The sequence below is a fragment of the Sphaerodactylus townsendi genome, linkage group LG01 (genome assembly GCF_021028975.2).
Source record: "Sphaerodactylus townsendi isolate TG3544 linkage group LG01, MPM_Stown_v2.3, whole genome shotgun sequence".
NCBI lineage: Eukaryota > Metazoa > Chordata > Lepidosauria > Squamata > Sphaerodactylidae > Sphaerodactylus > Sphaerodactylus townsendi.
In genome coordinates, this window is record NC_059425.1 from 23,777,911 (window position 1) to 23,800,088 (window position 22,178).

General features: G+C 47.3%; 1 protein-coding gene across 10 annotated transcripts in view; it reads right to left on the reverse strand.

Annotated features, from left to right (window-relative positions):
• The window catches only part of ARHGEF2 (Rho/Rac guanine nucleotide exchange factor 2), a 199,412-nt gene that overhangs the window by 23,248 nt on the left and 153,986 nt on the right, over nt 1-22,178 (reverse strand). For all 10 annotated transcript variants that reach the window (XM_048513784.1, XM_048513776.1, XM_048513802.1 and 7 more), the window contains 5 exons: nt 6,905-6,972; nt 4,000-4,063; nt 2,867-2,996; nt 1,549-1,658; nt 201-347 (listed from right to left, as the gene is read on the reverse strand). In XM_048513784.1, coding sequence (XP_048369741.1) covers nt 201-347; nt 1,549-1,658; nt 2,867-2,996; nt 4,000-4,063; nt 6,905-6,972 — 519 coding nt within the window. The remainder of the gene's footprint in view (nt 1-200; nt 348-1,548; nt 1,659-2,866; nt 2,997-3,999; nt 4,064-6,904; nt 6,973-22,178) is intronic.

The following is a 22,178-nucleotide window of genomic DNA, read 5'->3' on the forward strand; positions in this document are numbered from 1 at the left end:
CAGCCAGCAAAGTGGGAGCAGAAGTGGGCATGGAAATGCTATTGCAAAGCTGTCAAACTGTGATTTTTTAAATGTATTGCCAGGGAGACCCGGGTTGGCATCTCCCTCCAATATGTGGCTGGGCCTTCGTTCATTGCTGAACTGCTGTGAGAGTTTAATAGGCTGGTGTGGGGAGAGGAGGCTTGAACACAACCGCTCACCATAGATGACATCTTGCCGTTTCATGACCTCCTTCTTGTGCTGCTGCAAGAAGTTATTATCCACCGCCAGGCTCCAGGAATCAGCCTCGAAGTCCTTATCGCCCATCTCAAAATCACTCATCAGCTGGTTGTACATGACCTCGGCTCCTGGGGCAAGAGAGAGAGAGAAAAGCAAAGGTGGTGAAGGAGAACGGGAGGACAAAAGCGAAACAAAACCTTTTTGGGCCCTCAGAAAACTGATCTGTGCCACAACGTACGGCAAAGGTGCATTAGGAGCCATCAACATACAACACAGTCACAAGCAAGGCCCCTTCCGCACATGCAGAATAATGCACTTCCAATCCACTTTCAATGCCCTTTGAAGCTGGATTTTTCTGTGCGGAATAGCAAAATCCACTTTCAAACAATTGTGGAAGTGGACTGAATGTGCATTATTCTAAATGTGCGGAAGGGGCCCAAATCCCTTTGGAGTTTTGAAACAAAGTCCCTCGTGGCTTAGGCGATATCCAGAAGGCCACACTATCTCTTGCTTCCACTCCCTTCCTTTTAGTCCAGGAACCTGCCCACCTTGATTAGCTAACAGTAACCTGCATACAAGGCTGGCTCAGCCAAAGAAACCAACCGGCAAAACTTCCTTGCCATGCAACAATCAAGCAACCAACTTTTATTTTCATTGGGAAGTGTATAATGGTGCCTGTGTGTGTGTATACATACATATGCAAGTCGGAGTTCTGGCTAGTCCAGATCTGTGGTATCTTAAGGACCATCTGCTCCCACTGGAACCTGCTCCTTCTTTGAGAACTCTTCAGAGGTTCTGTTCTTTGTGCCCTTGCCTTCTAAAGTTAGGTGAATGGTGATGCTGAATCAGGCCTATCCCGCAGCAGAATTTCAGTTCTGGAATACCCTTCACAAGGGACAATCACCTGGTACCAATTGAATGGGCATTCAGAGTTTTTGGCTCTGGCTGAAGCCATGTGGAACACCTTAAAGGAGGCCTAGACCTTGTGGGATTTGGTGAAATTCCACAGGGTCTGCAAGACACAGCTGTGCCACCAAGTTTGTGGTTGAGGCAGCAATGTTGTTTTCCATCTACTGACTTCGCTCTTCCCATCCTGTTCCCTGTTTTCTGTTTTAATTTATGTGATTTTATCATCAACTAGATACGTATCTTATGGACAGATTCGATTAACAGAGGATGTGCACCGTTTTATTGTACTTGTTCCATGTTGGAAGATGCCCTAAGCCTGAAAAGGGAAGGGTACAAGGGTAGCCTGCAAAATTAATGACTGAGTGAATGAGTGAATGAATGAGAGTTCACTGAAGCCCCATTCACTCTTCTCTATCTTACCTTCATCAATCAGCGATTCTACAGAGAGTGTTCGGTTGCGCATATTAAGGGAATCTGTAGACTGGGACAGGATTCTCCTGAGCCCCAAGGGGGATTCATCGTTGAAAGTCCTAGGTGGGAAGAAGAAAAGTTGAATGCATGAGCCTCTGGAGACTACCTTCTGCCAAGCCAGCCCCTGGGTGCACCCAGCTCAGTGCAGTCTTCTGTGACCAGCAGATGTTCTCAAGCCTTTCAGGTAGGACAAAGCCTTCTTAGCAGCTACCCAAGATTCTTTAATAATAAAAAATACTAAGGATAGAAGATGGGATCCTAGTAGTAATATTGCCTCATTATTTGTCAGATATTGCATAGGTATACAAAGATTGTATTGTCGAAGGCTTCCATAACTGGATTCAACTGGTTGTTGTGGGTTTTCCGGGCTGTGTGGCCATGGTCTGGTAGATCTTGTTCCTAGTGTTTCACACTGTGTAACATGTTTCTCTCTGTGATACACCTCTGAAGATGCCGGCCACAGATGCAGGCAAAACGTTAGGAACAAGATCTACCAGACCACGGCCACACAGCCCGGAAAACCCACAACCACCAGTATACAAAGACTGTTTTTTCCCCATACAGTGACTCTGTGTGGTAGGTTAGGCTATGAAAATTTGGGCTCCGTTTGCCTAATGGACATGCAAGTATTTGAACACAAATCTCCCTAGATAATATCTCACAGATCTCCCTCCAATATCTCACAAGTCAAAACAGAACTATGCTTATGGCACTTATATTCTTGGTTAACAAGATTAGTAACTGAATACCGCCATTAAACATTACTGAAAATTCTATTCGCTGTGTTTATTTTCCCCTGCAGTGTTAAAAAGTGAAGAAGTGTATACTTTTTAGGGATTAACAGAAAAACATGTCTTTTAATTCACTGTCAACAGTTCAAAATGAGCCTTGCCAATGTGGAGAGGCAGGCTGCTCAGTATTTTAGTATTCATGAACGTGCAATAACGTGCTCTGCTGTAGGGAAAAAATACACCCACCCATCCACTTCACTTCTAGAGACTAAGGAGAAAAATAAGGTCTTGCCCCATGTGCCATTTTCTGCCGGTACGCCTCTGCTTTTCTGAAAGATGGATACCACAATCTACCAGAGACAAGCTGCATTAAATTGGGCCAGCTGAAGTCTCCATCCCTGGTAATAGGGCCAAGCTGGAATAAGCAGTTTCATTCAAGTCTGATACTATACCTTGGCATTTGTTTACAAAAAGGGCCCATGTTTTGAGAGAGTCCCCAATAAGGTTGTCCATTCTTCCATCACTTCAACACTTACCCTGCAATGTTGGTGGTAGAGACACTTTTGGAAAGCGACAACGTGGGACGGCCCCGGCGGGATCCCAGCAGGGTCTGGCGGAAGCTCTCTGAGGGGTATATGGCAGAACTGGGGCGCTCCCTAATGGTCGCTAAAAAATTAAAAACAATGAGATCACACAGCCGCAATAAGGATGGCAAAACAGACTTTTGTTCTTCTCTAGAGAATAATCATGCCTCCCAGGTAGGAAAAAAGCCCTGGTTCTAACAAAGAAGAAGAAGGGTTTGGATTTAAACCCCACCTTTCTCTCCTGTAAGGAGACTCAAGGTGGCTTACCAGCTCCTTTCACTTCCTCTCCCCACAACAGACACCTTCTGAGGCAGGTGCGGAAACACAGCTGGTTCACCAGATAAGCCTCTGCCACTCAGGTGGAGAAGTGGGGAATCAAACCTGGTTCTCCAGATTAGAATTAACCTGCTCTTAACCACTATACCACGCTGGTGTAGAGAAGTGCTGGGGTTCAAGATTGCCTGGAAGCCACGGAAAAGGAGCCTGACTAGATAGAGTCAGAAATCCATCTCACACCAACAAACCAAACACTTACAGGAAGCAATCTGCAACAACGAAAGGCCCCCAGCAACTGGGATCCACACATATACTGCCTTTGAACAGTGGCTAACAGCCCCAGATACACCCATCAACTTCCATGAATTTCTCTCTTCCCCTTTTAAAGCTATCTAAGCCACCAGCTGAGTTGTAAGTAACCAACTGTAACCTGTGGCAGCAAATTTCCAAATTACGTGTGAAGTACTTTCACATCCCCTTCCTCCAAGTCTCTGAGACATGGTTTGGGAAGGAAGCTAGTCTGCATATGCTTAAAAGAGCATATGCTTTCACTCATTTTCAGATCTTAAGAAAACAATATCTGGGGCTGATCTTTAGCAAAGGAAGTCAGTTGCAAGACTGAGTCTTCTCCTCACAGCCAGGAAGTGGATCTAAACCTGTTCTTTCCCGGGGGTTCTTACTGCTCGTCTCCACTGTCTCTGTTAATGAAGTCGCTTGCTTTTGCAGAGGAAACCTGTCCCTCACAGCTGCCTCCCGTTGCCCTTCTCTCCTGAACCACTTTAACCCACATGAGATGTAGCTCCACTCACTTTTGGACCTCAGAGACACCGACTGCAATGCTGTATTGTTCTTGAGCAAGGCGGCCTTTTGCTGCTACAAGGAGGAGAGAAAAGTAATCAGTTGGGTTATTTCCACTAAGTTCAACTGGGGGAAGGGGAAGGGGAAGGGAAGTAGCTTTGATGCATCTTCCCACTGCTTTTCAATTGTTAGGTTTGGAACAGGGATGGTAGCATCAAGTTATGGGGAGGGTCATGACCTCAGTGGAACTTCCACATGGCCAAGAGCCTTCATATCCAATCCCCTGCCTTACCTGTGAATCCACAGCCTCTCCACTTCCTCTCCCTAAGCTGTCCATCAGCAGAACAACATGTACTTCACATGTGGGAGGCCCCAGGCTCAACCCTGGCAACTCTATTTCAAAAGGATCTTGGGTTGGTAAGGACTTTCTCTGGATATGAGCTGCTCTCAGTCAGTGTAGATGTTAACCTCCTAGCTCAGTGATGGCGAACCTATGGCACAGGTGCCAGAGATGGCACTCGGAGCCCTCTCTGTGGGCATGCGCCCACAGAGTTCGTAATGTGGGGGGTGGAAAATCACACCCCCACACACACACATCTAGGGTGGCCTGGGCCACTGAGCATGATGTGCACGCACTGCGGTAAGCAGGGAGGACTCACCTGGCGAGCTTGGTGCCTGTGCTCCAGGTGGCTGTTGCCCAAAGGGGTGGGGTGCAGAGGAGGCAGAGATGCTAGAGAGGCACAGAGCGATGTGCGCGGGACTTGCTGGAGGCTAGAGCAGTCTGGCCCCTTCTCGAGCAGGTGGGACGGAGGAAGAGGGAGCCAACCGGTTTTTTTCTAAACTAAAACCTCTGCATTCAGGTTAGATTGCCGGGTTGGAACTTTGCGATAAATAAGTGGGGTTTGGGTTGCAATTTGGGCACTCGGTCTCAAAAAGGTTCGCCATCACTGTCCTAGCTGGAAGTCTGGCCTGGTATTCTGTTCCTGACAGCATCAGTTGAAAGGATCTGGGAAAGAACTCTCTCTGTAATTGCCACTGCTAGTCTGAATTGGCAGTATTGGGCTAAAGATGAGACAGTGCTCAATGTGAGAGCACTTGCTTGCAGGGGGAAGGCTCCAGGTTGAATCTCTGGCATTTTTAGGATAAGGGGGTAGGGGGTGGGGGCAAGACAGATATAACAAAGATCGGTTTATTGTTGAAAGCTTTCACGGCCGGAATCGCTAGGATGCTGGGGGTTTTCTGGGTTGTATGGATTCTGGGTTGTATGGCCATGTTCCAGTAGGATTTTCTCCTGACGTTTCGCCTGCATCTGTGACTGGCATCTTCAGAGGGAAAGGGCTGGTTTGTACAAAGTAAAGTTAAGCACACACAGAGCTGCAATTCAGTTTGGGGCCACATGGAAAAGGAAACCGATTTAGCTCTTCAAGTCATGCTTGCTTTTGCTAATGGAAACTAGGCTCCCTAGACTGTTATTAGCAGTTTTAAGGAATGCTAATTACAGCGTGGGAAGCCCAGTATCGATTACTGAAAACGGGTGCAGCTTGAAGGGTTAAACCACTGTCCCTCTCTTCTGTATGGCTTCAGTCCAAACTGAAGGACAAATGGCAGCGGTGTGCACATAGAATTTACTTTGTACTGAGCAGAAACTGTTACATCTGTTTTAGCCCTTGAGTAATTGATGTTGGGAAAGATTTCTGTGTTTGTTGATCGATTAACTTGAGAGAATGAGACTTCATTTGTCCACTGCATACTCTTTGGGGCAGGGCCTGTCTGTCCTAAACTTTGGCATTAGAGACAAGAGCTTGGTGTATTTCTGCATCAAGAACAGTCAGGTTTTGTCATCAGAATACATTCTGTGAAAGTGGCCAAGCAGTTTTTCTCGGCATGTTCCTTTAGCAGAATTTACACTCCTTCTCCAACCAAAAATTGCACTGAAACCTGAGCCCCTACTGCTGAATTTTCATCCAGGCACTGCTGATTTCTGAGATATCATGCATGATTTTTTTTAACATTCATATCCTGCTTTTCTCTCCAATGAGGCCCCAAAGCAGTTTGCATCATGCTCTTCTCCTCCATTTTATCCCCATAGCCAACAATGCTCTAAAGGAGAGATTATGTTGAGATAGACGGAGTGGCTTAACAAGCAATGCTTCCATAGCTGAGTGGGAATCCAAACCTGGATCTCTCCGTTTCCAGTCCAGCAGTCAAACTAGGGTTGCCGGGTCACCACCCTTGGGTTTGCCCCCTCCCCTCCCCCCCCCACTCCCTGATGGCTCCCAGCTAGCTGGCAGGGGTCTTACCAGGAATGAGGTCCAGGACTTGATGTCACTGGCATGATGATATCATTTTCAGAAGTGATGTCACTTTTACCAAAGAATCTTTGCCCAAAAATCAGAGTGACTCACTCATCATTAGTGATGTGATGACATCACTTCTGGAAGTTAAGTCATCAAACCAATGGTATCAAGGCCTAGGCCTAATTTCATGCCTGGTAAGATCCCTCTCCAATCCTGGGAAACCTGGAAACCCTACAACCATACACTAATTCTTGAGTTGCAGCCTTAAAACAAAAAAGACAGTGGAGCTCTTCAGGACCAAGTTCCCTCTCATCGTTTTAAGTGATTTTCAGCTCTTCTCTCAGTGTTGTTACTCATGTGTGAAAAACAGAAAGGCAGCTCTAAACCCACCTGAATTAGGCCTCTGACCTTGACCAATGGCCATACAAAAAGGCTGATTGACAGTTAAAATTGTCACCTTGCTGTGCTTTGCAATGGATATGTGATTCTGGTCTATGCTTGCATAAAGCAGTGGTGCAGTTCATATCAGCCAGCATGATGCCACCAGCTCTCACAATTTTCTCTCCCAACGTTTCTCCTTGGAGTTGCCAAAAAAGAGCTCCCATCACCCCACACTCACCTTCTGCTTGACTTTGGTACAGTTTGGTAAGGTATCCTTACAGCGGTTGTGGATGGTAACATTGCAGGCTGAAAAAAGGAAAGCAGAGGCAATGTGAGAAGAGAATGAAGTAATTTAGGACCCAAATGTGTCAAGTCATTAAAACGGGACATGTATCCATGGGCTCTTAAAACCTAAACCAGGGTTCTAATCTTGTCTTCAGTGCTACAGGAGGATCAGACAGTAGCCGGCATGAACAGAGAAACCATCCTAGTCCATTTTTTAAAATACTCACATTTTAAAAAATGTATATGCTGCCTGGCTTCCACAATGTTATATTTAAAGTGAAGTAGAATATATAAAAAACAGAATAGCACAAAAATACACAACTATATTAAAGAACCAAAACATAAAAAGCACCCATGAAGACCAGCAGCAATACTAATGTGAATAAAAATGTTAATTAGAAAAGCTAAATACAAAAATTAAGTCCCATCTTTCTGTCCATCAAGGATATTTCCCAAGGTGGCACACAAAGCAGTGGCGAACCACCCACAGGGACATGTGGGGTCGCATTTCCTTGGGCTCAGGCCATTTGATCATGTGGGGGGCGGAAAATCGCCCCCCACATGGTCACACCCCTTACAGCTGCGCACCCACCAGCCCGCCTGGTAAGGAACCCCACATGCGGTGCCCGCCGGCCACGTCCATGTTTCCCGCCGGCGTCAGGGAGAGGGAGGGGGGATTCGGGGTCGCAGAAGGCCAGTGGGTCTGCTGAGCAAGAGCGCAGAACTCCCATGGCTTTCCAAAAGCTGGCGGTGAACCAGGCCCTACTGTGCCCTTGGGCCAGGTGGAGATGGAGGGGCCCTCCAAAGCTCAGCCCCCAGGAAGCGGCTCATACTGGCGCCCTCCCTGTAGCTCGCCCAGCAGCCTTGGTCCGCCCCACCACTTCCCTTCCTGGCTCAGTCGGCCTGCAGGGCAGAGCCACAGTGTGCCTCTTGCCACTGCCACCAAAGAGAGCCGCAGCACTGAGGCGAGCCAGAAGACCTGAGAGCCGTCTCAGCCACTGCTGCCGTCATGGTGAAGGGTGAAGGTGTCGTTCAGCATGGCCTGGGCACAGAAGGAGGGCAGGTGAGCAGCAGGAGGTGGCCACAGGCGCAGCATCTCTCCACAACGGGGTGGGTCGGTGGGGCTTTTCTGGGCTCCTGCAAGTGGGGGGGTCATCTTAGCCTGCCCCCCAGGGCTCCCCTTGCTTCTTTTCTTCAGCTGCCTCCTCCACCCCCTGCAGCCCCCGCCCTCCCACTCCCCTCCTGCAAATCTGGATCAAGCAAAGCTGCGTGAAAAACCCCTTGCTCACCCCGCTCAGGCCCCCCAACCACCGACATGGGGGGAGGGAAAAAGGGACCGGAACCCCCCCGGCAGAGGCGTATCTAGGGAGCCAGGGACAAAATCTAGGGGAAATGGAGTGGGGGCCCCCCAGAAAACTCAGATGCTCCATTTCCCCTAGATACGCCTCTGACACAAACATGCCAACAAAATAACAAACAACATTAAAGCTATGAACCACTAATACATCAAAGATTGAAAGTAGCACTCCCAGTTGGGCTCAGATACAAACAGAAGATGTTGCAGTATTGAAGAACAAGGGAGCACAGTGCAGTCATGCTAGCCCATAAGGCTGCCAATCCTAAGAATTCCCCCAATTCCTCTGCTATTCCAAACCTATCCATTCAAAACTGCTTATAACCTAGGACTGTGTGTTTGTTCTGCTACTTTGATTATTGTATGCTTGTCTACCCTGTGATCCTTAAATAAATCTGTTAAACTTTACTTGTTCTCCTGCAGAATTTCCTGCAAAAGCCGATCTTGGTATATAAAGGCAACAAAGACCCCGAGCTTGCCCGACCTTTTGCCGAGCCGAGAGTCTGCTCTCGCTAATTTCCCACTCCAAAAAGGGAGAGACTCCCACCATTTCAGGTAGCACTACAGATGGGACTGGGACACAACCTGAAGAACACCATATTGGTGAATCACATAATAAGCCCTAGGTAGCCTTGCAGCAGCTGAATTTTGAGCCAGCGCAAGTTTCTGAACACCCTTCAAAAGCCATAGAGAGCACATTACAGTCATCTGATCTGCCCCAGAATCTTTTGCCAACAACACAAAGAAGCTACTGTAGAAAGAGGACATGCCTTGCACGTGGGAGGGCCCGGTTCCAGCAACCCATAGTCTCACTACTTAGACAATCTCAAATAGCAAGTGCTGGGGGAAGCCCCTCTGTTGCCTGAGACCCAGAGAAGCTGCTGCTTGTTGTAACATACAAAAGTGGGCTATATAAAGCCGAGACAGTATACAGAGCCCTGTGGCAGAACTGCAGTCAAAGCTTTGCTCACAACCTGAGTTCGATCCTGGCAGAAGTCGGTTTCAAGAAGTCAGCTCAAGGTTGACTCAGCCTTCCAGCCTTCTGAGGTTGGTAAAATGAGTACCCAGCTTGCTGGGGGTAAAGTGTAGACAACTGGGGAAGGCAAAGGCGAACCACCCATAAGCACAGTCTGCCTAGTAAACGTTGTGATGTTGCCCCATGGGTAAGTAATTGCTCAGAGGACCTTTATCTTTTACCCGAGACAATATGAAGTCATTTCACGTGAATTTTAACATGATGGAAGGGACAGTTGCTCAAGTGCACACATGCTTCATATGCAAAATGCCCCTAGTTCCATCCTCAATATCTGAAGTTTAGGATAACTGGCACTGGCGAAGTCCTCTCTGTGTTTGAATCCAGAATCTGACCCCTTGGAAAACCGCTGCCAATTAGAATGGCAATGCTATGCTAGGTGGTTTCATTGATGGTTTCGCTTGGCAAATAAATGAATAATGTTGGGAAGATCTGCACCACTGTGGTAGAACATCTGATTTTCATGAAGATCATCCCAGGATCAGTATCCCTGGAATTTATAAAGACCTTTGTTTAAAGGCACTAAGGCTGATTTTGCACAGCGAAATTGCTCCTCTGTTGCCACGGGGAATGCCCCAATGCAATTGGGAGTTCCGCACAGCCCCCAGTGCTGCTGCGTGGTTGCCACGTTTTTGCCCCAGAGCTACCCTGCGGCATTGACTTTGCTCCACGAATTTCCTGAACTGCAAAGGTCAGGGTTCTTCTGAAATGCCCCTTTGTTGCTCCAGTAGCTTCTGCCGGAGTGCAAAACTCCTCAGTAGCAGAACTGGGGCCATTTTTCCCGCCTCGCCATTCTGGCCCACCCCAACAATGGACAGGCACCAATAATCAGTGCCCCCCCCCCCCTGCAGTGGGAAAAAGTAAGCAGAGGGAGTAACCTTGGTTTTAGAAAGGAGGGAGAAATCTTGGACAGAAAAGCAGCGTGTGTAGGCGCCACGAACAGGAGGGTGCCGGTTTTCTCGCACACACGAGGATTTTAGATCTAGATTTTACACAGAGGGGGTGTGCGGGATGGCGATTTCGTCGTACATGCAAGAATTTTAGACGGAGGCCCCCAAGGGCAGTGATCCTCAGTGCCTGTTTTGTGTTCAGAGCCATTTAAAACTAAAATAGTGCAAGTGAGTGTGGAGAACGGGTTCAGCCAATCAGAATGCGGGAAATGGAGGTTATCCGTGTATGCATGGAAGACATTGTGGAAGAGCCTGTGGTGCAAATGGAGAAGCACTGGACTTGGGCAGAAACATTTGGGGCATAACACGCTGGCCCTGCCACGAATCCCACGAAGAACTAGGGAGCAGTGCAAAGTCAACAGCAGGGCAAAAAGCCCCGTGGCAGGCATGCTCCCAGATCTACCAAGGGGCATTTTGAACGTGCAAAACCAGCCTAAGTAGGACTTCTGTCCGAGACCCTACACAGCTATTGCTAGCATCACTCTAGACCAGCTAATGGTATAAAGGTATCTTCATAGGTGTGCAATGGCTTTTCAGCAGCTGTGGAAAGAAGTCCGTCAATGTACTGAGTCTGAAAGTCACTGTTGAAAGCACAGTAAAAACAAACAGGCTGCTTAAGAAACTGCATTGCCTTCTGGTTCCTTCAATCAAAGATGCCTGTCTCTCTCCACCAGGCATCCTCCCTTGCCGCCCAAAATGAATGAAGGTCACATCCTGGCCATTTGGCTGCCACAGCCGGCAACTCACCCACTGCCTGGCAGAGGCCGCATGCCAAACTTCTGGCCTAAAGAAATCTTTCAGGAAGCACACAGTCATCAGTCCCCCATACTACAATCTGTTGTTTTGCTGATTTGCTTGGATGGGGAGGGGAATTGGAGAGGGGAGTGTTACTGGATAGGGCAGATGTTAAAGGATGCCACCTTTTCTCCCATAATGTTTACAGATCACAAAAATGGGTAGGACCAAAAGTCCACTTGGGACAAAGCCACAAATGTTGCACAGGGCAGAATCACTACACTGAGCTATCATCTCTCGCTCTATACACACACGCAAGGCCAGTCCTCAGTGTGCCACAGGAAGGGGAGCAATATCATTATGACAAATAGCCTTGCAGAATTTATCTCTCCAAATGATCAGTGCAAGCATTGACTGTCAGTGCTAAGACAATGGCTTTTTCCGCACAACACAAATAAAATGTCTTGCAGATGTTATAAAAAGAACCTTTTCCTCTCTTTTTTTGTCACATAGTGTGGAAAAATAAAGTGTTTCCAGTGAATATGGTTCTTTTTTTCTGCCATTTTCTGTTGCTTCAGGGATTCTCTGTTCTGCCCACCATTTGCAGAGTGTTCCCTACGTACGTTTCCTCCGCTGGCATCGCAGCTGCCCACTATTTCAGTTCTCCTAATCACCAGGAAAAACTAAGTTAGTTCATGCCCTTTAAACACTGAAATAGTGGGCAGCCATGATGCCAGCTGAGGAAACATCTGTGAGGAACACTCAGCAAATGTCAGGCAGCACAGAGAATCCCTGAAGTGGCAAAAAATGGCAGGCGCGAATAGCAGAGGAAACAAAAGTGGAGCCTTTAAACTTGAGCGGTTTAACATAGGTTGGCCACCCCTGGGCTATATGGACCTCTGGTTTGATGCAGCAGGACATTTCTTATGTTCTTATGACTTCCTCTCCCATTCTCTCTTGTCAAGCTTCATGGCTTGTTGAAAGGCAGACATATGAAGAAAGATAGATGAGCTGAGTAGGACTCCCTGTGGGAAACTGAAGCATTTGCCAGGTAGGTAGACCCATCCATCCAAGTGGCCACATATCCCTTGCCAACTTGCTAGTGTTGGTGACAAAGCTGTGCCACTTGCCAAAACCAGCAAGGCATATGCAGAGCTCCTGAACAGCTCACCATGTCCAAGAGCTCTGCCTCCATGCACCATCTGGAGAACACTGGGCAGTTTTTCAAAAGAGTGACCCAAACGTCTGACACCAGCTGCTGATGATGTAATGCCTACCCTTCATGGCATGCCTCCATCAGTTCTCTTGCGCATGATGTGTGCCCCCCTCTCTCTATATTCGATTACCACCATATGCTACCCTCTTAGAGGGGAGTCCGGCCGTTCCCTTTCCTTAGGGAGGCCTCTAATTAAATTGGGTTTTGGGGTGCCTGATATCTTTGTATTGACCGCTGCTTTTAATAGATTTTAATAGATTTTATTGGTTTAATAATTTTACTGATTGTAATGAATATTGTTGTGCACCGCCCAGAGCCCCTCGGGGATGGGGCGGTCTACAAATTCAATCAATCAATCAATCAATCAATCAATCAATCAATCAATCAATCAATCAATCAATCAATCAATCAATGAATGTGCAGCCAACAGAAAATGATTTTGAACTTTAATGTAAGAACTCTGTCTTACTGGCTCAGACCAAGAGTTCTATCATTCTGTCTCCAACCATGGTCAGCCAATCATACTGCAAAATTCCCTGGGAACTTGTGGCTTTGTTGAGAGATCTGATAGAAAAAAACCCTAGTGCACAAAGTCACCAAGGTTCCTTCAGATGATGAACAGGACAGTCAGTGCTGAAAGTCAATCAAATGTGAAGTGCTGGAAGAAAACAGGCTTTAAGGATGATGCTAAAATTCTCCTCATCCAAATTTGTCCCTGGATGTTAAGAGTTCTGAATTATCTGATCTTATTTCCAGTGTGGAATCAATGCACTGGAAAACTTTGGTTGCTCCATTATATTTCCAAATGCTTCACAGTGCATGCATGTCTTATTTACCCCAAACTTTCAGTGCCTTCAGTTTATTTGCAGGAAGGTCAAGAGGTGCGTATCTTCCATGGAACCAGGCAAGTCACGGAATTGGTTGTCATTTCAGAGAGGGAAAAGGTAATCCTTGCCGGGGGCTGGCCATAGCTCTTGGTGGCCCTTTTTGTTTATGGCTTTTCCCTTCATCTACATGACACATGTATGTACATTAATAACATACAGCAGAAAAGGAAAGCAAATGATCATATATGGATTCATTAATACCCTCTTTGTTGTTGCTGAAGAAGAAGAATTTGGATATGTACCCCACCTTTCTCTTCTATAAAGAGTCTCAAAGTGGCTTACAAACTCTGTCCCTCCCCACAACAGACACCTTGTGAGATATGTGGGGCTGTGATTAGCCCATAGGTCGGGAACCTGTGGCTCGAGAGCCGCACACGGCTCTTTCCTCCTTCTACTGCGGCTCTCGTGGCCACCACTTCACGCGGGGCGCGGTCCAAGGGAGACCTGAGGGGAGTCCTTCTGTCCCGGCTCAGCTGAAGCAAAGGGTGCGACGCCCGGATTTGCCGGCCCCGCCAGCCGCCGGGGAGACACAGTGGAGGGCGGTCTTGGCCCCAAAGGCATGACAAGGGCAGCCGCGAGCCCCTCGCTTGAGGCAGCGGCGGGGATGGCAGCAGTGGGGACAGCTGAGCAGCCCCGATGGCCGAGGAGAACGCAACGCTGGCCGCTTGGGCTGGAGAAGTGTGGGTGGGGGCGGAGCCAGCCGCCCGAGAGGAGCCGGCCGGAGCAGGCAGCGGCTGTGTGCCCAGGCAGGCGCAGCCACGCACAGCTGAAGCGGCTGTGCGGGAAAGCCGCCAACGGCAGCTGGGGCGAGGGAGAGCAGTGGGGACGAAGGGATGTAAGGGGGTGGGGCAAAAGCACGAGGAGGAGAGAGACGAGGGTGGAAGGGTATCTGGGGGAGAAGTGGAAAGATTGAGGTGGTGGGAAGTAAAGGGGAACTGGGAGCCAGGGAGAACCAGAGGGCAGGGACCCAAGGGAAGTGGAGAAGAGGGGAACCCACTCTTGCCCCCCCCTTCTGTAAAGGAACAGAAGAGAGGCATACCCTCAAACCTGTCCATCCCTCTCTCTGTGAAGCAACAGAGGGGGAAAGTCCACCCTCCCTGCTGTTAGACTCTGTGCAGGAACAGGGTTGTAAGGGAGGCATAAAGGCAGGACTTTGAGGAGGGTTGCCAAGGGAGCCAGGGGGGGCACAGTTCCATAAATCCGAGCTGTGTGTGTGTGTGCACCCAACCCTCTCTCAACGGCTGTCAGGGTTTGGAGGGAGCCACAGTTCCATAAATCCGGGGTGGGGGGCAAAGTTGCATAAATCCAAGTGCTCACTCTCTCTCTCTCTCTCTCTCTCTCTCTCTCTCACACACACACACACACACACACACACACACACACACACACACACGATTGAGAGAGAGAGAGAGAGAGAGAGAGAGAGAGAGAGAGAGAGAGAGAGAGAGAGAGAGAGATCAGGTCTGGCAGAGGCACCCAACCCTCTCCCAACCCCTGGCAGGGTTTGGAGGGAGCCACAGTTCCATAAATCCAGGGGGGGCAAAGTTGCATAAATCCGAGCTCTCTCTCTCTCTCGTGTGTGTGTGTGTGTGTGTGTGTGTGTGTGTGTGAGAGAGAGAGAGAGAGAGAGAGAGAGAGAGAGAGAGAGAGAGAGAGAGAGAGAGAGATCAGGTCTGGCACAGGCACCCACCTCTCTCCCAACCCCTGGCAGGGTTTGGAGGGAGCCACAGTTCCATAAATCGGGGCGGTGCTACAGTTCCATAGAATCCAGGGTGTGTGCATGCATGCATGCGTCGCGTATCAGGTTCTAGCAGCACAGGCACCCATCTCTCTCCCTTCATTGTGAGAGGCTGGGGATGGGAAGAAGATAATCCATGGCTAGTTGTGGAATGCCAGCAAATCCAGGCGGGAGGGAGTGCAATGAGGTCTGGCACATTGTGGTACCCTATCATCTCTCCCTTAAGCCGCCTTCACCCCTCATTTAAAATGGGATAAAGAATTTGAGTCCTGGTGGTGGTACCTCGAAGACCTGATGGATGACCTCCTAAACTTCACTGTGAAGCTGGGGATGGGAAGAAGTTATTCATGGCTAGTTGTGGAAGGGCAAATCGGGTGAGGGGTACCCATCTCTCTCTCTTAAGCGCTTCACTATTGTTTAAGAGTTCAAATTGTTCAAAATGTGTTCTTTACATAAATAAAATATAATTTTCTCTGTAGCACTTCATGGATTTATTATGCAACACACTATAATTGTTTATACAAAGCGTAAAGGTAAAAAAACCAATATATACAGTGTTATCTTCATTTTAAATATCAAAAAGTATTTGCGGCTCCAAGTTTTCTTTTCCATGGGAAAACGGGTCCAAATGGCTCTTTGGGTGCTAAAGGTTCCCTACCCCTGGATTAGCCCAAGGTCACCCAGGTGGCTTCATGTGTAGGATCGGGGAAACAAACCTGGTTCAGCAGATCAGAGTCTGCTGCTCATGCAGGGAAGTAGGGAATCAAACCCAGTTCTCCAGATTAGAGTCCATTGCTCTTAATCACTATACCATGCTGGCTCATGTGACAGTTTATCAACATGCACGGGCACACTACACATCAGTTGAATACTGCACAGAAAATCATATATACTAATCAGATGTACTCTCACACCCAAATTTGTTTTGCAATATTTTGTCAGTGTGCGTTTGGTAATGGGCGACAGGAGAAAATGCAAATGAACTGTATAAATAGGATGTATGCACACACTCCAGGTAGTTTTAGAAATTCTCCTAATTAAAGCTGAGTTAAAGAAGACTAGAACACAACACTGACTGAAATTGCAGCACAACAAAGTAATGGAAACAGGAAACATAATCACCTCTAATTCCAAAGTAATTAATTTTTAGGGCACAGAATAGAGTGTTTAAAGTACCATATATACTCGAGTATAAGCCGACCTGAGTATAAGCCGAGGGGGGGCTTTTTCAGCATTAAAAAATGTGCTGAAAAAGTCAGCTTATACACGAGTATATATATTAAATAACTTCTACCACACTTAGAACATACATCATACTTAAACACAAAGGTGCCTTCTGGCCACTAGTCTATGCAGCCTAGTATTGCCTACTTTGACTGGCAATAGCTCTCCATGATGACTGGAGATCCTTTTTAAAATAAAGCCCGAATTTTCTCCATGCATTATCCAAGTTCTGAAATCCTAATCTAAGAATCTTCTGCTACTTTAGCCCCTTCACAGAATTACATTTTCCCAGGGTTTCTTAGGCAAATATGTGTGATGAGTTTCATATCATTTCCAAACAATCTGATTTTTTACAGTTAAGCAACTAACTTAAAGGGAACCAGTGTAGAATTCCCAAGCTGAGCTACTCCCCTCTGGATCACCAAGGTCCCTTCCGCACAGGGCAATAAATGCGGGCTAACCACGGTATAAAATCCACGTGGGGGGTGGACTTTGCAGAGATCCCACTCCTAATGCGAGTCCGCTCCATATTTCCCCCCCACCCCGGGTTTTTCAAGAATCGTGCTATCAGCGATTCTTTAGTTTTAACGCGGACTGTAGCCACGGCTTCAGTCCCCGCCTCTCTGCTGCGTAGCTACAGAGGGGCACAGGGACAGCAGCATGACTGTGGAGGTCCATGCCTGCCAGGCCTCATAGCTACGCGGCGGAGGGAAGTGAGTGAAAAAAAACCCCCACATCTCCGTGTGAAGGCACAACGGTAACCCAGATTGCCTCAGCGGGGTCTGTTCACTGGAGGCATGCCAACGCCCCGACGGCAACGTGGGTTGCTTAACCCTGACTGCAACCCACTGTACTTTGTCCATGCGGAAGGGGCCCAGGACCCTCTGCAATCTATGCTAGATGGACTGGAAATCTAAAGACGCTTTTAAAATTCATACTTTTGCTCTTACAAAGTCCTGCTTCTTGATTTGCAGTACCTGGTAATGTTAACAGAACAATAACAAATTCACAAGTTTGACTCTCAGAATAGCCAAGAACACATGGGTGGGAGGTGGAGATGTGAACAGGAAAGCAATTTAACTGGCAGGAACAGTTATTTCAATGTTATGCCTGCACTTGGAGAGAGGGGCCTCTTCAGCATTTAATATGTGGGTTTTCAAAGGAAACATAATCAATCTGTGTTCACACCTGGAGGCCAGGTGCACTCAGGGTATATGTTAGGCTGTAAGATCCTGCCAGCTGGGGCCAACATACCCTTCAGGTAGGGTCTTCCAAGGAATGAATGGAAAAACAGTGATCTCCTCATTACCATCAGGAATTTAGGTAATAATACTGCTGAGTCAAAAGGTTTGTGTGTATTTTAGTAGCAATTAAGTATTGGAAACATGCAATTTAAATAACAACTGCTACTTTAAAGTCCAGAAGCTTTACCCGCTTACAATGAACATCCATCTTAAATAAATAACACTGTTTTTACATTCTTTACCCTCTTTAAGATCCCTCTGAAGCCTACAGTCCTTTTAACTAGAATAAGAACTTTTTCAAAATCATTTAAAGCATAGGAGTGATTTAAAAAAAAACCTTTTAAGGGGAATATTGCGTGGGTGGAACTGGGTTGGTCCAATGGGTGTGTACTGAAGCAGCATCCGCATCCAATTTTTTTTGTAGAACAGACTTTCAAATTCTAAAGGGAAGCTCTAATCCTCTGAACAACAAAAAAAGTCACAATGCAAAAAGGTTATTCTTTGAAAAATTCTTTTTTCAAAGCATCAGTGTTTCAGGTGGGGGAGTGCTCCCACGGGCCCCTGCCTTGGACAGATGGTTCTGAAATAGGAGCACCTAGGGAAGAAACTGTTCCAGAGCCACTCCTGATTAGAACTCTGAAAGCGAGGTGCACAAAATGATGATATACTGATATACTATTGTATACTGTTGGTTTGTCTTTGCCTCTGTACATCGCCCGGAGCCCTCTGGGGATTGGGCGGTCTAGGCAATACAATAAATAATAACAATAATGAATGATAAAACAGAAAAATAAAAGCAGTCAGCAGAACTGTCTGACCCACCCCCTTCCCCAGTTATTCAGGATTCAGAAAAAAATACTCTTTAAAACCTTCTTAAAGGAGGCAAAGTTTCTACTCCGGCAGGTCACAGCAAGAAGCTGCCTCTACAGACAAGGGGGGGGGGTAGCCATCACCCTACAACATGATGTGGGGTCACCCAAAGATCAACAGAGACAGATCGCTATGAGTGGGAGAAAAAACTCCGTCAATATCCCAGGAGGGGGTGTAAGGTACAAGAGTGCTGTTGTTGTTTTTTAATCTTCAGACAACACGGCGCTCCTCCTCTCCCAGGAACTCCTGTGTTCAAGGTTGCAAAAGTCCTTACGATCCCAAGAGTGGACGTTCGGCAAGGGTACAAAGAGATTGTCAGTAAACACAGCAGTGACTTTGATGCCAGATTATAGAGGGATTTCCAGACAACAGTAGCCAGAGACATCCTGGCGCACATGTCCTTGTTAATACACAGCAGGGGAGCAAAAAGGTCTCACATCTCACTCCCAGTCTATGCTCTCCCCACAGCTTTTTAGGAAAGCTTTAGAACTGCCAGCAACTATTCTTCCTGGCTGGGCTGCTGTGCTTCTAACAAGCAAGAAATTCTCCTGTTATCTCCTCATTTGTCCATCTACATGGCAGGCAGAGATTAAATGTGCAAGAGACTAGAATGATAGGAAATAGCGATTTTCTGCCTGTACAGCTATTAAAGGAAAGGAGTTTTTGTGACCAAGAAAAGGAAAACCCTTCAATATGGTCCAGTGCTCCCTAAAAGTATACTTACTCTAAATATTTATCTTCCCGTGCCAAACCCACAAAAGAGCAATGCAAGTACAACAGCTAATTCAGACACATCAGCCAGGAGCCACAGACATGGAAGTGAAGTCATACTCTGACTCTGAAGGAAGGAACATGTTTTATGAGACTGCCGAGCCCAATCCTAGAGTCTCATGCACAGCTCCAAGTGGAAGAAGGGAAGGGAGAAATTCATAGACTTGTTCTCACTTACGAGGGCCAAAGCCTGGAGAAATCTCTTAGAATCCCACAGCCCAAACAAGCTTCCTGTTAACTGCTTTATGTCTGGAGCAAGAACAAGGGTTAACATGGTACTTATGACACTCTGCTATGAAGCGAGGTTGGCCCTGCTTCCAACCTCACTCAGCCACAAACTCGCTTGCTGCTAATCTTGCATCCTCAGCTCCCCCATCAGAATACAAAGGCCTACTCTGCACGGGCCAAGGACAGCGGTGCAAACGCAGTAAAAACACTGGTTGGGGGGATAACTTTGCACGGTTTCTGCCCCCGAAACGAAGCTGCACCGTGTTATTTCCCCCCAACCGGTGTTTTTGAAACTCGCTCAATTAACGAGTTTTTTTCAAAAACACTGTTGTGCCTCCACTGCCAAGCGAACAGCCCCAGGGCTGCACTGGGCTTGTACATCTTGGTGTGCACGTGCGTTCCCAGCCCGTGCAGAACCAGCCAAAGAGGATGGCCTAGGCAACTTGGAGTTTTTTGGGGGTGGATGTTTCTCAACCCTGAGCTACCACTTCCCACTCTCATAAGAAATAGGACCCAAAAGGCTTTTAAAGTCAGTTGTGGCTATACTGTTTCAGTATATCCTCAGAGTTCCCAGCATATTTTGGAGTCTTTAGTTTTCACTTTGTTCAGCCCTGCCCCTGAGGTTTTCCACTTCTTTTGCAACCACTTTTATGCTGATCTTTCTTTCTGGCAGCCAATTTTGAACTGCCTTTTTCATTGTGAGAAATATTTCAGTTGGTTTCCTTTGTCCCAACGACACCCACCTACTTCCAACCCACTTTCTGATGACTGGGCTGTCATGATTGTCAAACCACTCCCTCTCTTCCTCCTCCCACCCTGCAGACGAGTGCTTTCATTTCAGTTTATTTTCAAATGGTAATATCGATATATTGATATAGAGACAGGTCAAGCGAGTTCTCTGAATTCCCAGTTTTTATCTTTAAAAAAGAAACCCTTTAACTCTTTCCCTCACTGAGGCTGTTTCCGCACGGGCGGAAAACAGTGTCCCTGGGGAGGGGTTTGCATGGTCGCCACCGCCGCCGCATTGCAGCGGCGGCGGCCTTCAATCCCTCCTCGAAGTGGGGGCAAAGTTAGCTGTTTCCGAACCTCCAGCTTCCCTGAAGCGGCGTAGGTTTTTCTTTTGAAAACAGCGGCTTCCAAACGCTGCCATGCAAACGGCAGCAGTTGGAAGGCGCCATTTCCCCCCCTTTCCAGAGCTGTCGCACAGGGCAGGGGGGCATGTCCCCTGGCCTGGGCAACGCGCCAGAAGGTCGGAGGGACGGTAAGGTGTTCAGGGGAAAGTGCAGCCTCTGCGCAGGCTGCGCCATCTTCTCTGCCCCTACCGGGACCATCTGTGCGAACGGTCCTGGGGGGTGCGTCGGTGACATTTACGCCGACGCACCCCCGCAGTGTAGCCATGCGGAAACGGCCTGAGATATGAGGAGAAAGGTATAATCTCTGCAAGGGAAGAGACTAGAGACTTAGTTTTTTCAAAATGAAAGCTGGGAATTCAGGCAACCTGCTTAACCTACTATTTTAAAACTGTATTTCTAGGTCAATATTTTAGTACAGGTGCTGCATGGCGTAGTGGTTAAGTGCTTGCACTGCCACTCACCTGGTCAGGAGTTCGAGTCCCTGGTGAGTCAGATATCCTGGCAGCTGGCTCATGGTCAACTCAGCTATCCATCCATTTCTTGGTCAGTAAATGAGTACCTGGCTCATAGCTAGGGGGTAAAGCAATGGCAAACTACCCCACAAAAGTGGATTGCCTATAAAATCACTGCTTGCAGTGGTTCCCCAGGGTCGGACTGAAGGGGAAACTTTACCTTTTTTATTTTAGTACCTTTTTAAAAATGCAGCCATGATATCAATATCATCATGCACAAAAAATAAAAAGGGAGCACCCTCCCTTGAAAATTCTGATTATTTAAGCTACGTGGGGAAGAAGGTAAAGAGATTCCACAACAGTGAAAATGCAAAAAGAGGGCAGGCGTTGTGTGGCCAGTGTGCCCAGACTGATTCCAATGATTGTAGATTGACTGCCAAGGTAATCAGGAGCATGCCGAAAAGCCCATCCCAAGGAGAAAGTAAATTTCACACTCAACATTGCACAGAGCAAGTATAGGCAAAACACCAATTCTCATGCCAAGCAATTCATGCCTGACTGAACTACTGCCTCTCCAGTTACCCAATGAAGAAGACCATGGCATGCACATTTACCCTGCCACAACTTGTGTATATAATATATACCTTGGCCCTCAGATATCGTAACTTCTAGAGACACTGCAGCAAGAACCCTGAAGAATGATAATGCTAGCAACTTGTCCTAAAGAAATCTTAACAAGACACCCCACAGAGGCACAAACAAGGGCAGTGTTTTACCAGAGACAAAGTTTCCAAAATGGGTCTGTCCCTTGTTAACAGGGACACTGTTGAGTGTGAATTTCATAATTTCCAACTGTCTCTAGTAAGCATAGAATTCTGCATACTTCCCAAATAACATCAATAAACCACTTTGTATGTTGTTTCTGTGTATTATTAGAGCTCAAGAGCACCTGAAAGGTGTATCTCCTTCGATCTACCTACTGCTCTCAGGTATGATGGGATAAATCAGATGCATGTCACAATTTTTATGAGTTCAAACACAATGGCAGTACAGACATTCAGCCACTGACCCCAGCTTTGGAATATTAAGACATATTAAGCAAAGGCAAATGCGGGAAGGAGGGAGAGCACAAGGTAAGGATGGAGAATACAATCAAACCATTGAACCAGACAATGCCCTGAACAGCTTGCAGTGCCGTCCACTTCCACAAATACAAGCCGCTGCAGCCCCTCCCCTCTGCCCCCCTTCCCAAAGATCAAAGCAGGGGAAGTTGGCAGAGTTCCCAAATTGGCTACAGTCCGAAAATAGCAGATAGCCCAAGGAAGGAGCACAGACAGTAGCAGACTAAGTGTTTTCCATATATATGTCCCAGATTCCAAACACGGGTGAAAA